Here is a 17,143-nt window from a genome sequence, read left to right as displayed (position 1 = left end):
AAGGAATACACCTACCTGGATATTCTCTTTAATGTGACTTGGGGTGATAGATCCGGGGATCACTATCACGTTCCTCTGGATTTGAAATCGGATCAAAATCTGCAAGGAAACAAAAAGTCTACTATCACACAAAGGGAAATCCCATGTAGTCTAAGTTATTTTCTAACATGTGAGTTTTATCATGCAGTAAGAGTCCAAGAATCAATGACAGCAGCTACTGTTACTGGCATTCACTGAGCAGCTCTGTCAATATGTTGGTAATGACAGCCATCAGCCCAAGGAGGAGATCAGAGAATCTGCTTAATGAGAATTCCTTAACATGCGCCCAGCCCCCCACTGGACATTAGAACAAAGAAGACTAGAATAAATAACTTTTCTGTACCATCTCATACTAACCATGCATGCAGTTGGTGGGGCAGAGGGAGAAGGCCTGGAAACTCCTCCTCTGAGTCTAGACAGGCTCAGAGGCAAGAGTACATGGCTTGAGTGACTAGGAATGCGGCTGCAGACCAAATTCTGCTTGACGCTGGGAGGTTCTAATGAGTCATGGACTCACCTGGGTGAGCCAGTCCCTTCCTGGGACCTGCCAAGCCCCAGGACTCCCCAAGGATGTGGAGCGGTCAGAGAACCCCACCCGGCTCAGAGCAGCCCTCCCTCCCTACCTGAGCAGGAGACTTGCTGTGCTCCTTTGCAATCCTCTGGATTACAGGGTCGTCTATCAGGTCAACCCCCTCACTAGAGAGACACAGCACAGGGGGGTGAGCCAGGAGATCCAACATGGATGCCCCTTTCTTTAGAAAGAAGAAATCTTTGTCCAAAATGAAAGATTTATTTTCTGATCATGACACATGCCGACTACAGGAAATGTTAAAATGCAGAAAAGCACATCGCCCCACATTTCCAGTATGGAGATAACCACTGCTAACACTTTGGTGAACAAGGCTACATGACATCACTTTTCATGTGTATTTGGTGCTTTTCCTCAAGAACCAGGTGGCCATGTCAGCGCATGCAGCCAGTGGGCTCTCAAGCTTTGACTCCCCCTGACTCTCAGGGCTCTCTGACTTCTCAGCTTCTACTGTACACCCTGGCACAGCACAGCGAATCGATATTTGTTGATGATGATACTTTCAGAAAAGTTCGCCCAAAATACTACTAAAAAGTGAATATTGTGAACATGTGGAACCTTTAAAAGTGGTTTTGAAGATGGTCATAGAATCCCTGTGCATCCTCTGTTCAGGCACGGGTGGGCCCTGAGAACTCTGAGGATTCAGTTTTTTAAGGAGTGTGTACTGAGCCATCACCCTGTTTCAGGCATTGTGCTAGTATTGTCCTCGAGGTCTCCTGAAGGAACCAAACAGAGTGCCCAGTTGCCCACCCCAGTCAGTCTGAGAGCTCCCTGACTCACTCCATCAGAGGATCCGCTACCCCAAAGCTCAGCTGTGGAATGGACCCAGCCTTCTAGGGACTCTCCAGCTGGTTCCAAGTTCAAACACACATGCCCCACTTCACAAGGAAAACACACAGGTGATAAAACTCAAGTAATTTCAGCCTTTTCGGGGTTCCCAATGTTTCCCAGGTGCTGAGCTAGAAGCTGGGAAGAGAAGAATAAATAAGATACCTGCACTCTGGTTGCTTCGACTAGTGGAAGGGACTGAGAAGAAAATCACAAGACAGTGTGACAAGGGCTGTGTAAGAAACATAAATAAGGGGTCAGGAGGGCTTCCTGGAGAAGATGATGCTGGACTGAACCTTAAATTAGAAACTGGAGTTTGCCAGATTTAAAAAAAAAAGATTTGTGGGTAAAGAGAACAGTATTTACAAAGGCACAGAGGTGAGAAAACATGTTCTATCCAAGGACCCCACAGCAGCTTCATGTAGTGAAGCCCAGGATGTTCACAGGGATGGGAAGGAATGAGGCCAGAGGCAGGCAGAGGTCAGGCTGGCTGCATCTCACAGGCTACACCAAGACCTGAAGAATTTTTCCCAGGAAAGTGATATGATCATAGGAAAGGAAAGAGACAGCTCCTTTCAGCTCCCCCTGGGAGCAATGGATTGGAATGGAGTGGGCCAGGGAGGGAGCTGAGGGGCTCCTCTAATGACCTCGGGAATGCTACTTAACTAAGGCAGTGACAGTGATGGCAGAAATGAAATCATGAAACAAAGTCCAACTTCTCCTGGCAGAATAATCAATAGACTTTGGTGCTGGATTGGACTCGGGATGTGGGAAGGGATGATTTCCAAGCTTCTGGCTTAGGTGGCTGAATGGCTGGAGGTCCCTTAGCTGATCTTGGGAGCACAGTACAGCTTCAGGAGGGCCTGGGTAAAGATGACAGCAGGCTTTGCCTCATCCAACCACGGAGAGGCCTGGGGAGCATCCTTGTCAGGAGGTCAGAAGGGGACTGACACCCTGGTGGGGAACTCAGCAAAGGGGTCACTCCAGGCTGATTTACGTCCCTGAAGAGGTCCTGACCCTCCCAGGGCAGCCCACTCACAGCCACTCCCTGGCTTCCAATAATAAACCATACCTTCAACCCCAGGCTTCAGAGGTGTGGACAGCCCCCTATAGTACCGTCCCTCCACACCCTGTCAAAACCTCCATTAAGCCCTCCCTCAATCATCCCAAGGAAATGAGAAGGTGGCATCTACTTCCCAGTTGGACTCTGACTAACACACCACTGATGTATCCTTACCACGAGCCACCAAGAGGACGGTAAGCAGTCACGGACACATCTCTGGATTGGCAAAAACTGATCAGATTCTTCTGAGTAAGATATGGGTGGCACTCAATCTATAACAGAATCATAGCTTACATAAAATTCAGACCACTAGTGTTCAAGAAAAGCTCTACAAGAGAAGACCTGCGTCAAAGTCTTGGCTGTCACCGAGTAGCCATGGGGCCCAGCTCCAGGCCTAAGTGTTTCTGTTGTGAGGAGTCTGTACAGAGCAATCTCCAAGAGGCCAGCAGGTGTCATGGTCTCTGAGTCCACGGCCTTGGGGACACCTACATCATCTGAATGTTCCAATACCACCTGCTCTGCAGGGCCTTCCCTGAGCACTCAGGTAAAGATTGTTAACACACCATAGCTCTCATCTCCCCCGGCCTTTATTTTCCTCTACAGCACCTATCACTATCTGACATCTCATAGATTTTACATATTTGCTTACTGTCTTTCTGTGTCACCAAGATCTAAGCCTCATGAAGATAGAGATTTTTGTTTGAATTTGTTTTGTTCATAGATGTCTCACCAACACTAAGAACAATCTACACATGTAGGAAGTGCTAAAAATATATCCACTGAATGAATGAATGAAATTGAGGAACTACATGTGGCAAATACATGCTACAGGTGACTTGAATGAACATTTTAAGAAGCTAGAGAGCAGGATCTCTGTCTCTTGCACATTCTCCAAACTCTCACATATAATTCCAGGTTATAAGGAGATTTAAAATAAATAGTTATTTACTGTAAATTACAGAGAACTATGAATAGTGCTTTTGCTCTCAGGAACATGCCAAGCTCACCAAGATCAGCCTGTTTGGAAAGCCTCCAAAAGAGAGGCCAGCCCTTCTGGAGCCTTCTGCATCCTGTGTTCCTGGGTGTCCATCAACCTAACAGAAAGCAGACCCTCCACCCCACCTTGTCTACTCAGACTATGCCATAATCATTCCCAGGTATTTAAAGTGCTGAACAACTAAAAATACTGACACAAAACGGAAGCTACTATCCATATAAACATATATCAAAACTTATGTATATAGGGTTGTATACAAGGCAAAGCTGAACTACATGAGAAGCTGGGTCAGAAGCCAGGTTGCTCTTCATGGTGGTGGCTACAACAGGACCCAGGGGAGCTACTGAATGGCTGAGGGCTTTTTTCTTGTTCTGGGTGCTGAATACTTGAGTTTGTTCACTTGCAAAAATTCATCAAGCTACGTATGCCTTTTATGATTCACACACTTTTCTGCATCTACTCCATAAAGAACTTTTTTAAAAAGCATATTTATTCAAAAAAATAGAACGTGATGCTCTATTCTTAATAGTCCCAAACTGGAAACTGTCTAAGTGCCCATTAACAGCAGAATGGATAACTCAGTTTTGGTTAATTCACAAAAGAGAATACCACAAGAAATAAGAGAGCACTATCTACAATCACACGTACAGAAACACAGTGCTGTGTGAAAGAGGCGAGCACAGAGGGGTTTATGTTGCATTATTATTTTATTTTACCTGTGTAAAGTTCAGACGTGAATCCCAGCTGCTGGGAATGGGAATGATGCTGTGCTCGGCAGGGGTTACAGGGGCACTGGACGTGCTGTTTACTGAGCTGGATGCTGGTCCCAGAGCTATGCTCAGTTTATGAGAATTTATACAGTTCCATTTTCACATGTGCACTTCTACTCTTCAATAAAAAGCTTAAGTACTGTATAAATGATCTTTGAACATACAAAGCTAGTCTAGAAAATACAATAGTTATTTCCCCACAAGTCTTTTCTCTGCATTAAAAAAACGAAGTGCCTGCATCAGCTTCAGCAGCCTGTGAGCCTGGCGTGAAGCCATCTGGTCATCCACTCTTTCTTGCTGCAGTCTGCAGGCTGGGAAGAGGTAGAGGGGAGGCCCATGTTCCTGGATAAGGGTGAGGCACCTGCCAGGACCCTGACTGCTTCTGAGTACACCTGGTGACCTGCCTGCACTGCACATGGAGGGCCAAGCGCCAGCTCATGCCCTGCCTGCCAGCAGTACCATCTACCCAGACGCACCTTCAAGAAAGCCACTTGCCTAGCTGCTGCCTTTAGTCACCATTCTGAGTGCTGCCAGAGGAGAACAGGCCTGTTTTGTGCTTCACCCATTCTTCCATTTCCAGAAGAGCCCTGTGGAGGTGGCAGCTGGGGGACCAGCCACACAGGTTAAACTCTCTGATGCTTCCATCGGCTTACCTGGTTGGTTAGTGGCTTGAACCTCAACCCAGGCTTATTCAAAAGCCTCTCAAGCTGTTCATGGTTGAAGTTTGACACCCCGATGTTCTTCACCAGCCCGGTGATCACCAGGTCCTCCATGGCCTATAAGAGAACGACTCCGCTGGGTGTGAAGCTTCTGTCTACTGCACTGACAATCTACGTCCCTCAGCAGTTCTGTATGGTATTCTAAAACTGGTTGGACCCAATATTTTTACAATATTTTACTTGAAGCTTCAAAAGCATTTCTGCACTCAAGGTCTGATTTCAGTCCCATCTTTTCTGGCTAGGGGATGCTGGGCAAGTTGCATGGCCTCACTTGGCCCCAATTTTCTCAGCTTCAGGACAGGTCTACACGGCCTGTGCCACGGGGATGTTTAGGGGTTATGTGGAATCACAGAAAGTGTCAGCTAAGGCTGGCGTCCAGCACTTGACACATGTGAGCTCTTCTTGTTCCTATTCCTCCTGATGTCTGGCAAGCATGTCTGCTGCGGATTTTATTTGTCCACCTTTCTTTCCACTGAGACACTGACCTTCTTAAGCACACGGATACATCATCATTCTCCTATCCCACCTTCTCCACTTACTATTTTAAGACACTTTAGGGCAGAGCAACCTAAAGCTCTGAGCTGGTCACTGACCAGCAAGCCAGGCTGCCCGAGCTTCAGGAAGAGCCTGGCTTCGTGCCAGGGTCCGTAGTCAGCAGCAAGTCCTGAGTGACCAATGGGCCAACATGCAGCAGTTAGTTACTGCCTCAACTCTGCAACAATCACCGGAACCTCGCTGGTGCTACATGAGCACCCTAGAGTTTAACCCAAATCTTTTAGGACATAAAACATTGTGACAGAAAGAGTTGAAGCCCATGGGCCCTGGTCCTGACATCTCAGATACCTTAGGTCAGTCTTTGTCTTCTGTTGATGGAGGGAGCCTAGCCTGGGACTCCTGCCTGTCCGAGGGTTCCCTCTGGCCTCCTCCCTGGAGAGCTTCACCCAGCAAGCTCTGTCCTAACCTCAGCAAGCTTAAGCTTAAGCTTACTTTCTTCTTGGGCCTCAAATGTGATGTCCCATCCCACATGATGGTTAGCAAGACCGTAAGACCACACGTGCTCGGTCAGCCATGCTGGAGCCCAAGCCTGAGACCCACCCCAGCCTGTGGGTCGACTTCCAGGAACCTCTCAAATCCACCACCCCCTTAATTTCCTGCTCAAGTCTTTACTGCAAGCCCCTGCAGTAAAGGGCTGTTTTTGGTCTGAACCCTGGAAATGGGCTGACACTTGGTAACCTTCCCCGACACTGGTCTCACCTCCCCAGCCTGAGCTTCCATGCTGCCAACTTTATCACTCTGAAATGCTTGAGAGAAAAAGGAACTATAAAACATTAACAGTGGTTACTGCTGGGTGCCAGGAAAATAAAATTTTTAATGTTAGTTTAATACGGAAGAACTCTCCTGTATTTTCTGAAATAAATATGGTTTTTAATCAAAAAATAAATAAATATTTGAGAAAAAAAGTGAGGTCTATAACGAGCTACCCCTCAAATGTATCAAGAGAGCTGCACCATACCAAACCAAAGGTAACAAGAAAGTCACTGAGGTCTCTGAGTTCTTCGGGTATTGATTCCTTGTTTGCTCCACAAACCCCACATCTCAGGTAGACAACCTTGATGTCTTTGAACACAAGCAGCTCAGGGCTCACTGCATCCTGGGTGGAGACCCACACAGGATGAGGCTGCCTGGTGGTGTGGCTCAGCTCACCTCCCACGTGTCCAGGAAGTCCGTGTCACTGGGAATGACCATGTTGCTCTCGTCCAGAGGCAAGTCCTGCACTCGAGGATGTGAGAGGCAGAAGGAAAGTTCACTGCAGCTCATGATCCATTCTGGATGAGGAGGCTGCGAAGAAGGAGAGTTGAGATGTGTGAAAAAAAAAAAAAAAAAAAAAAAAAAACCATGTGTCAGGAGACCTGCATCCAAGCCACAGCCCTGTCACTAAGCAACCCCAGCCTGGCCATGTGACCAGGCCCAGTCTTCACCTTTCTAAGAAAAGATGAATGGCTGGTGGACTGGATGGCTGGCAAAGCCTCTGCCAGCCTGATGTTCACTGTTCATCTCTCACAAGATGGGAAAGGAAGACCCTGTATCCTTACTGATGCAAGGTTGTCCTCTCCCATTGCCTGGAGAAAATAGTTTACTAATTTTGGGTAAAGAATGGGTGAGGAGTGCATTTTCTTCATGTCTTATAGAGCCCAATCAACCCTCTCCTAACTCCACTGTTAGGGTCTTGTCTTCTTTCTTAGAATCCCCATCATGATGACAGGTAAGGAAGTGAGAATACAAAGGTACACAGGAGGTAGAGGGCAGAGAGAAACATCTTGAAAGGGCAAGAACCTAAAGTCATCCTTCAGAGAAGCACTGACGTGCAATCCAGCTACCTCCCTCATGCACTCCCACGTAGCATGTTAAGGGTGAATGGCATAGGCATGTTTATTTAATGACACCTAATCACACTCCTAAACAACAGTGGAAGAATGTCACATGTTCCAGCCTGATACACATGAAAGAGGCATTTTCCATGATGAGCTGAAGTAACTAACAGTCTCACTTTAAAGCCACATCCCATGTTGCCATTTATCCAAGCCTCCACAAAATTGCAGCCCGGGACTCATACTCGGACCCTGATCTAATTGTCCAGCATCACACAAGGCCTAGCAGTTCCTACTGGCCAGAAGACATGCTGACGATGCTGCATTATTCTCTTCTGTAATTTGTTGGATGATCTGAGACCTTTTCCTTTTCTACGACCCAGAAATCCAAAGACAGGAATCTGCTAAAGGATGAGGGCAAGGAAAGTGTAACAAATGTCTGACCTGAGCATATGCTTCTGGGCTCCAATAATCTAACTTAAACCTTAAACTTTCTGTATCTTAGTTTCATCATCTCTCCAAGAGGGATGTTAATAGTGTCAACTTTGTAGAACTGTCATGAGAATTAAATGAGTTAATATGTGTAAAGTACCTAACATAGTTCTGGGTACATAATTACAACAATGCTGGCTGGCAATGATTTTAATATAGCTGTAGCCATTGTTTTAATTATGATTTTCTGCATGCAATGAATTTCAAGGCACAGACATCACTCTGGTTTTGCCCTCTGGGTATCTTCCCCTCTTAGTCAGTGTGACTAACGGACAGCTGCCCACATCGTTTATGGAAACTAGATACAAAGCCTTAGTTAAGTAAAGCTGTGCTAGGAATGAAGTGTTTTTTGTTATTTTACTCTAAAACAGTAACCAACAGTGTGGCACACATAAAGGGACCTTCTCACAGGTTGGTATGTAGAAGACTGCTGAGCAGCAGTCACCCATTCCATTGTAGGAAGAACATCCCTGCAAGGGCTTCTGTATTTCACAGGTGTCAACTGTGTGATCAGGCCCTTGCCCAGGCAGGCTGTCATCACAGCCCAGGGCAATTCACAGGTGTCAACTGTGTGACCAGGCCCTTGCCCAGGCAGGCTGTCATCACGGCCCAGGACAATTCACAGGTGTCAACTGTGTGACCAGGCCCTTGCCCAGGCAGGCTGTCATCACCGCCCAGGGCAAATATGCAGGGACATCCTGGCCAGGACCCGTGTGAGGCAGAAGCAGGTTGCCTAGAGTAGGGAAGTTGCACGGCCAGACTGGGGTAGCTTAGTGACAGAGCCATGGCTCAGATGCATGCTCCAGACACACTGTGAAGCAATTAAGAGAATAAAACCAAGTGGAAAAGTCAACTACCAGCACAACCCACTGGACCCTGCTGCAGGTGAACAAGCAAATATCTCCCATATTGCAAAACAGCATTTACTCCCCAAAGAGAACAGAACCTGCAAGAAGAGACAAGGCCTAGGAATTCACTGGGAACTTTCTCTGAGCAGCAGTATTTCCTCATCTGATCACTGCTTTCACCTAAAAACCTAAGGGAAAAAAACCTACTGCTCTCTTGGCTTGGAAAAAAAGTGACTGGCTTGAAAGACAGACCTGTGGGGGCCTCAGAGGTCAAGCCAAGCCTCTCCTTAACTGAGGCCCAGAGATATCAAGAGGACTGCCCAAATGCCGCAGCTAGCATGTGGCAGATGCAGCCTGGGAACTCCTGCCCTGAATGCTGGTCCATGCTCTCCCCACCGCAAGACAGGGTGTGAGCACGGGGAGGAAGGTCCTGCAAACTGCAGAATGAACTACCTACTGAACGGTACCTTGAAACCCATGGGCCAGTGTATGAGGTAGAGGTCCAAATAGTTCAGCTTCAAGGCCTTGAGACTCCTTCTGCATGCTGTTTCCACCAAGGACTTCTTATGGCAGGTGCACCACAGCTACAAAGGAGAGGGGACCAGCGTCACACGTGCCCACCCAGAGCCAGCATGGCACCCATTCTGTAGCCCCACAAAGCTACTGTCTTGAACCCAAAATAGCCAAGATGAGATGACCACAAATACAACACGGCAAGTTCTGATGGGAGGACAGGGACATTATCCTCAGAAGAGTTCCAGGACACCTGCAGGGAGAGGCTCCAAAGCTGGGATCCTTCTGCCTGACTCCTCCTCAAGGGAAGCTCAGGAATCCAAGAGATATTTGATGGTTATTTGGATTCATTGGGACCAAAAACAAAAACGAAAATGAAATTCCTGCAGGCAGAAAAGATATGATGAAAAATCAGAAGAATCTCTATCTTGTGTTTCTCACTTACACAGACTCCGTATTAAGGGTTCTCTGTTCCTAAGGCACTGTAACCATGTAGGTTAGCCTATAGGTGAGTTAGCTCACACTGCCTTACTTCTTTTAGCTATTTCCTTCCACACTCTCATTATGTAGAAAAACTTGTGTTTTTCTCCTCATTATATTTTTATTGACTGTGACATAAGCTAACCTGAAGGCTCCATCACAGCAAGGGAAAAACATGAAAGTAAAGTAAAAGAAAGTAAAGTAAAAGAAAGTAAAAGAAAGGGGAATCAAATAAATGAAAACAAACGAGCACAGTATCTTCACAAAAATAAAAAAATGAATGCTGGAAGTAAATGCATTCCATTGTTAATCACAGTTGTCTCCATGTGGTGCGTATATGTGTGATTTATTTATTTCTAATTACATTTCTATGACTTTTCCAAATTTCCAAAATAATGAACATATTTCCACTGTTGACTACGATCCACACAGAAGCAACTTGCTCCAAATTGCAGGGTGAGCCTCAGAAATCTCCAGTTGCTCACATCCCTACCTGGACTATTCAGAAGACATTCTCCCCGCTTGGCCAAGCACACACCAAGGCTGCTCCCTTACCACCCTCTGCTCTAGTGCAGATAGCAATGGTGCCTGAAGAACATTAACTTCCATAAAGTAAAACAGAAGGCAATTCAACTATAGAAACAACATTGAATCTTGAGGTATGAAACTTTAGCTGGGAAGTTACTCAGGAAATTCTCAAATCCGAAGTCTCATTTTACAAATAATGAAGCTGTGAACCTGAGCCATCTAATCCCTAATACTCACAGCTCCTGAATGGCAGCTAGACCATGAACCCATGACTCCTGATCTCATGGTCTTAACATTCTGCTTCCAAATCAAAAGCAAAGGAATTCTTGAATTCTCCACTATCGTAGTCCACTCTGCATCTTCCACAGGTCCTGACTCCCAATACCCTCCACATCCATTTCTTCTTCTCCCTCCCTCACCCACTGTGCCAGTGCAGGCCTTCATCATCTTCCACCTGCACTGCTGTTAATGTCTCCTACCTGGCCTCCTGCCTCTGCCTCAAATGCAAGCTTCTTTCACCTACTAAAATATCCTATACACAACACAAGTTGCACTCACATATGATACAAGCTGCCCTATTTAAAAACGAAACAGGGCTCCTCTGTCTCTAGGTAAAAGCACAGCTCCTGACAGGGCACAGCTGAACTTCCATGGCTTAGCCCATCCACCACTCAGCCTCACTTCTCATTACTCCTGCAACCTGACATTGTGTGGTCCAGAGAGACCAAGTGATTTGGTTTGGTTGTGTCCACAGCCAAATCTCATCTTGAATTGTAGCTCCCATAATCCCTACGTGTCATGGGAGGGACCCAGTGGGAGGTAACTGAATCATGGGGGCAGGTTTTTCCTATGCTGTTCTGGTGATAGTGAATAAGTCTCATGAGAACTGATGGTTTTATAAAGGGCAGTTCCCCTGTACACATTCTCTTGTCTGCTACCATGTAAGACGTGCCTTTGTTCCTCCTTCGCCTTTTGCCATGATTGTGAGGCCTCCCCAGCTATGTGAAACTGTGAGTCAATTAAACCTCTTTTTCTTTATAAACTACCCAGTCTCAGGTATGTTCGTACAGCAGCATGAGAACGGACTAATACACCAAGCTTCCTACAAACCCCTGCACCTGCCGTGCTGCTTCCTGCCTTATGCCTGTGCTCAAGCTGCTTCCTCCACACCCAGAGTTTCTCCTTCAACAGATGTGGGGTAGAATTTGGAATCTGCATTTAACAATCACCCCAGTGATTCTGAATTTAGGAATCGCTGTGTAAACAGACTTCATGAGGGCTAGGACTTTGTCCTATTCACCACTGTAGTCAAAGTGCCCATCACTAACTGAATTTTGATAATGTATTGTTAATTGGGGGATATCTGTGTACTCCTACCTGAATGACCAAGTAAATAATATGAAACAAACCTGCACACAATATAATTCAGCATGCTCATGAAGCTGTGAATATTCTTGTTTATTCCGATTTGAGTATGAAACAAAGTCATCAACTCCCATAAAGAAAGTAGAAAGCCCTCCAGAGATGTAGCATTACCCAAGCTCTGCCAGCCTTGCATAGAGAAGCCCTACCTTAGTGGCAATGAACAGATCCTCCCGTCTTACAGCGCCTTCCTTGATCTTGCAACGGATCCCTGCTCCAACCTCCCTCTCATTGTGGTAAAAGTAAGCACAGTCGAAGTGCCGGTACCCTGCGTCAATGGCCTCTTTCACTGCCTCGGTCACTTTCCCTGGAGAAGCCTGCAAAACCAACAAAACAAAGTGTCTTCTCACAGTCAGAGGAATCCAACACAAATCTCCCCTTTCACCCAAGCATGTGGACAACATAATACATAAAAAATTAAGTCACTAATTTGGTACTAGTATAATCAGTCTAAAAACAGGCAATATCAGTTATGAAGGAATTTATGAATAATCTAAGTTCCAACTCCTTTACATATTTTGGGAAAAAAAACTATAGGTTATTTTTAGTGTCTGCAGAAAACTGAGCTAGATGGTATACTTCCTGAATGATCAAAGCAATAAAAAAGTATAGAATGAATAATAACTGAGATGCAAAGAGGCTTAAGATTTATCCTGTACACTCAGATACCACAGCGTCCAATAATAAAGGCTGAGGTGTAGACTCACACGAAGGTATCCATACAAAAAGAAGTATATAACAAAACCTAAATGAATGTATAATGCTACAAGCAATAAGGTAGTTCAGAAAAGAGAACAGTCACTCTAAATGAAGCTCAGGCAAGGGAAGGGACTAGAACTAGGGAAGACTATAGGGGTGGGCGGGTTTGCAGTCTCATTAAACTGAAGACTGACAAGGGCTTTATAGTTCACAAACCACTTTCTCACTGGAGCTTCACGGTAACCCTAGGAGTTAGAGCAGCATAATTATCTTCATTTTATAGGCAACAGATTCAGAGTGGTTGAAAGCTAATGAACCAAGTATCCATCTTAAGTTAGAAAAAGAACCCAAGAAATTGGATGGAAAGATAAAAATATGATTAAGAATAACATCAATAAAATAGAAAACAAAGATGTAACAGAGAAGATCAACAAAACCAGAAGTCAGTTCTTTGAAAAACTTCAGTAAAATAAACAGACTTCTGGCTAGGTTGATGAAGAGGCCAACTTTTTAAAAAACTGACACGAATGGACAGTAAAACATGCAGATAAAATGGACTTAAAAGAAAATATTACCAATAACTATATATCAATAATTTGGAAAAATGAGATAAAATGGGAAAATTCCTAGAAAAATTTAACCCAAGAATAAAGCTTGAATAGTTACATAATTATTAAAGAATGCAAGGAATTCAAAAAAAAAGAGAAAACCACCAGCTTCATAAAATTTTCAAGAAAAAAAATCATCTCAGTTTAACACAGACTTTCAAACAACAGAAAAAGACGGACTTATCTCAACTCATTCTACAAAACTAGCATAACCCTGAATCAAAATCAGACAAAAATATTAAAAGTCACACATTCATCTTATTCATGAATACCGTTGCAAAATTCATAAGTAAAATAAAAGCAAATTGGATGGAACAATATTTATGAAAAGATAATATACCACACCCATGTTGAGTGTATCTCAGATATCTAAGGATGGTTTGATATTAGAAAATCTGTAATTCATCAATATTAACAGATTAAAGTACAAAAACAAAAGTCAACTCAATCAATATTTGTTAAGATTCAATACCAGTTTAGATTCAAAATCTAAACTCCCAGTAAGTTGGGGAAAAGAATTAATCTGATAAAGAGTATCAATATTAAAAAATATCCATCTTACATCCTTTAAAATAAGGTACAAAACAAGAATGGCCACTGTGCTGGAGGTGCTTTCCACCTAAACAACTAAGCACCTAAACAACTAAGCACCTAAACAACTAAGAAGAAGCAATTTTAAGCTTAAAGACTGGAAAAAAAGGAAAGTAAACTACCATTATTTGCTGATGATATGATCATTTGTGTAGAAAATCCAAACAAATGTAACACAAATTAACAGAAATAATAGTACAGTTTAGTAAAGTGGCTGGAAGTGTAATGAATATAGCAGGTGAAACAAGTAGAAAATGTAATTTCAGAGAAATATAATTTCCAGTAGTATAACACACTATCAAGAACCCAATAATAATTCCAACAAAAGACATATATTCTCTTCAGGAAAAACTATACAACTATATGAAAAGATGTTAGAAATGAACCATATTCAGGACAATTTATTAACAGAGAAGAATACCATGCTTGTAGAAAAGTTAAGATTTAACATTACAAAGATGTCAATTATCTCCAAGCTGGTCTACAGATTTAATGTAGTTCCAATCAAAACCCCAATAAAGTTTCTCATGGAACCTTCTAAGCTAGTTCTAAAACTTACAGTGGAGAGTAAGGTGCCAAAATAAAAAGCCAGGACCCAGGTACATGCATCTGTCAAAACTCATCAAATTGTACACTGTAAATCTACAACAGCAGGGAGAGGTGACCTGCCCTACTAGGTATGGGCGCTTATCAAGGAACTGTAGTAATTAAGACAGCACCGATCAGGCACACAGATGGATCAAGTGGCCCCTAATAATGAAGAGCCCAGGCTGAGGTCTCCAGACATCTCACCGCTCCCCTTGCTCTCTTGTGCTTCAGCCATCATCTTGAGAACACTCCCTAACTAACCGCACGAGGACAGGAGATGTGTGGAGCCAAGTGGAGTAGCCCCAACCATCCCAGCTGAGCCCAGCCAAGGTCCACAGAGCTGCTCTCCTGACCTCCCGTGTGGGAGGAATACACTTGCTGCTGTACACCACTGAGGTCTGGTGTTTGGCCATTGATGCAGCATTTCTGGGGCAACAGATAACGGATAGGTCTGTGATGTTCATTCACTATTAAAAATAGACAAGTAAAAATAAGCCTTTGCATAGACCAGTGATGAGTGATTATGACTAATCCAATTTGATGCACCTGCAGTCCAAGAAAAATAAATAGAATATTTTGACCTGTTAAGCACAGTTTTCACTAATTTTTCCTTATCCTGTGTGCACGAAAGTCTGGACTCCTGCACCAAATTGTTGCAGAAATAAAGGGAAGCAAGAGACTCAACAGTTTAATCCATCGAGTGCTTACTGAATGAAGGGCTGACAGATGCACGTCCTTTACTAGATGCTGAGAACCAATATGAACAAAACGACACTCCTGGCCTCTAAGAGTTGGTAAGCAGGTAAGAAAAATAATTTAAATAATATTTTCATGAGCAGGCCTTGAACATTCTGACTCCTTCAGTAACTAACTTCCTATATGACTTCTTATAGCTTTTATCAACAACTAAGTTTAGCTTTTTTTTTTTAAAGATCAAATTTTAAACGCTTTTTAGTCAGTGCTGTCTCAAATCACTGGCAGGAATTGTGAAGTTCAAAGTAGAGAAAGGTCGTGGAATAGAATGGTGGTTATAAGACGCTGGGGGCTGGGGGAGGTGAGGAAGGAGGGAATGGGGAGTTGCTGATCAAAGGGTACAAAGTTTCAAACACACAGGAGACACAGCTTTTAAGACTTACTGCGCACTAGGATGCCAACAGTCAACAATAATTTACTACACATGTGTATTTCAAAATAACAAGACATTTCAAACATCTTACCACAAACAATAATAACTGAGAGAGGTGATAGATATGTTAATTAGCTTGATTTAACCACATTGCAATTGTATACACGGCTCAAAACATTACGCTGCACCCCATAAATGCACAGAGCGATTATATGTCTCAGGCATCAGGGCGGGTTGCTTCTAAACAGGGAACAACATGAGATCCCAAAGTTTCTTTTAAAGCCTAATCAGCAATTCAAATTTTCCTTTTTTTTTTTTTCCAGCAAGGTCTGGCTCTGTCCCCCAGGCTAGAGTGCAGTGGCGCCATCAAAGCTCACTGCAGCATCGACTTCCTGGTCTCCAGTGATCCTCCCACCTCAGCCTCCTGAGTAGCTGGGACCACAGGCGCGCACCCCCAAGCCCAGCTGATTTGTTCATTTTTCGTAGAAACAGGGTTTCGCCATGTTGACCTGGCTGGTCTTGAACTCCTGAGCTCAGGCGATCCTACTGCCTCGGCCTCCCAAAGTGCTGGGATTACAAGCCCGCACCCCACGCCCGGCCCCAACTTTTCTTTCTCTCTTTGCTGGAAAGGAGGCTTCGAGGTTCCCTGTTCCGGCCGAGTCCAGCGCCGCCAAGGCCTCCCCTCGGCATCCCCGCTCTGAGTAACTTCTGAAGTTACTCTGAAGTTCTGAGTAACTTCAAGGGCTCGGCCTCTCCACAGAGCAGCCCCGCCCAACGCCGCGGCCGCAGCCCCAGAGTCTGAGGCTTGGCTGCCGAGGTCCCCGCTTCTCCCAGAGAGCGCCTCGGCGGGCAGCACCGACTCCGTTTTAGGAAAGGCCGGGCCGGGCTGCGTGTGGGCGGTGGGCGGCCACCTCAGCAGCGCCTTTCCCGGGCGTCGGCCAGGCGGAGGGGAGGCCGCCGCACTTCTCCCCAGCCCCGGCCTGGGTCCCATCGGGCGCCCCCAAGTCCCGCGCTCCCCTAGGTCAGGCGCGCCTCCCTGCCCGCGACCGCGTCACCTTCCAGGAGCTGAGGCCCACGGCTGGGATATCTCCCATGGCCGCCGCCCGCCGCCCCGCCGCCCCGCCGCCCCGCACGCGACTACCGACAGGCACCGCGCGAGCTACTGCGGCGCTGGCGACCTGCCGTTGCGACTGGCTGGAAGTGCCTTGTGACGGTTGACACTCCGACAATGGCTGGAAGCATGAACGCAGGGCTTCCTGACTGCTGGTGTCGCGCGCCGGGCACTGACTGGCTGGTTGTATTAAGGACGGGCACCCCGATTGGCTGGAGGCGCAGAGCCAGCTGGAGTCCCAAATGGCTGGAAGCACCGCGCTCTGGACATCCTGATTGGCCGGCGGCATAGACGACGGAGTTTTCGATTGGCTTGCAGAGCCACGCAGGAGCAGGGAAGGTTTTACAATTGGCTGGCATTGCCGCTCACGCCCCCACCTTAGGCGTGACCTCCTGGTTGCCTTCTCCCTCGCACCGGGTGCATATGCGACTGAGGGTAGGGCAGAGGTGCTAGGTTGATGGGCAGAGAGTCTTCACCGTTCCAGGGCCTCGCCATGGCCGGGCCATTCTAGGGCAAGCTCTAGGGTCAGGGTGCAGAGTCCTGCGTCCCCTGGGGCACAGGGTGCGCGGGAGTGGGTCCCTGCTCTCTTGTACCAAGGATGGCCATTCTCAGGTGCCCCGAGGCCCCCAGTCTGGGAGAAGCGTGCCTGGACTTGGTTCCCCGTCAGGGAGCCACTGTGCCCTTGGAAAATGCCTTCCACTCCCTGGGTCCTGGCCCAGAGCGGCTGGGGCTTGCAGGACAGCGGGGGTCCTGGGTGGTGCAG

The 17,143-nt window shown here is 45.9% G+C and overlaps 1 protein-coding gene across 1 annotated transcript in view; it reads right to left on the bottom strand.

Moving 5' to 3' along the window:
* The window catches only part of AKR1E2 (aldo-keto reductase family 1 member E2), a 130,009-nt gene extending 113,413 nt beyond the window's left edge, over window positions 1–16,596 (bottom strand). Inside the window, exons 1-8 of the mRNA XM_003827773.5 lie at window positions 16,325–16,596; window positions 11,807–11,974; window positions 9,182–9,298; window positions 6,710–6,844; window positions 4,940–5,062; window positions 2,694–2,791; window positions 663–735; window positions 16–99 (exon numbers count right to left, since the gene is read on the bottom strand). Of these exons, the coding sequence (XP_003827821.3) occupies window positions 16–99; window positions 663–735; window positions 2,694–2,791; window positions 4,940–5,062; window positions 6,710–6,844; window positions 9,182–9,298; window positions 11,807–11,974; window positions 16,325–16,363 (837 nt within the window). The 5' untranslated portion in view covers window positions 16,364–16,596. The remainder of the gene's footprint in view (window positions 1–15; window positions 100–662; window positions 736–2,693; window positions 2,792–4,939; window positions 5,063–6,709; window positions 6,845–9,181; window positions 9,299–11,806; window positions 11,975–16,324) is intronic.
* Window positions 16,597–17,143: the final 547 nt, after the last annotated feature.

The sequence above is a fragment of the Pan paniscus genome, chromosome 8 (genome assembly GCF_029289425.2).
Source record: "Pan paniscus chromosome 8, NHGRI_mPanPan1-v2.0_pri, whole genome shotgun sequence".
In the NCBI taxonomy this organism is placed as follows: domain Eukaryota; kingdom Metazoa; phylum Chordata; class Mammalia; order Primates; family Hominidae; genus Pan; species Pan paniscus.
This window is presented reverse-complemented; position numbering and strand designations above follow the sequence as displayed.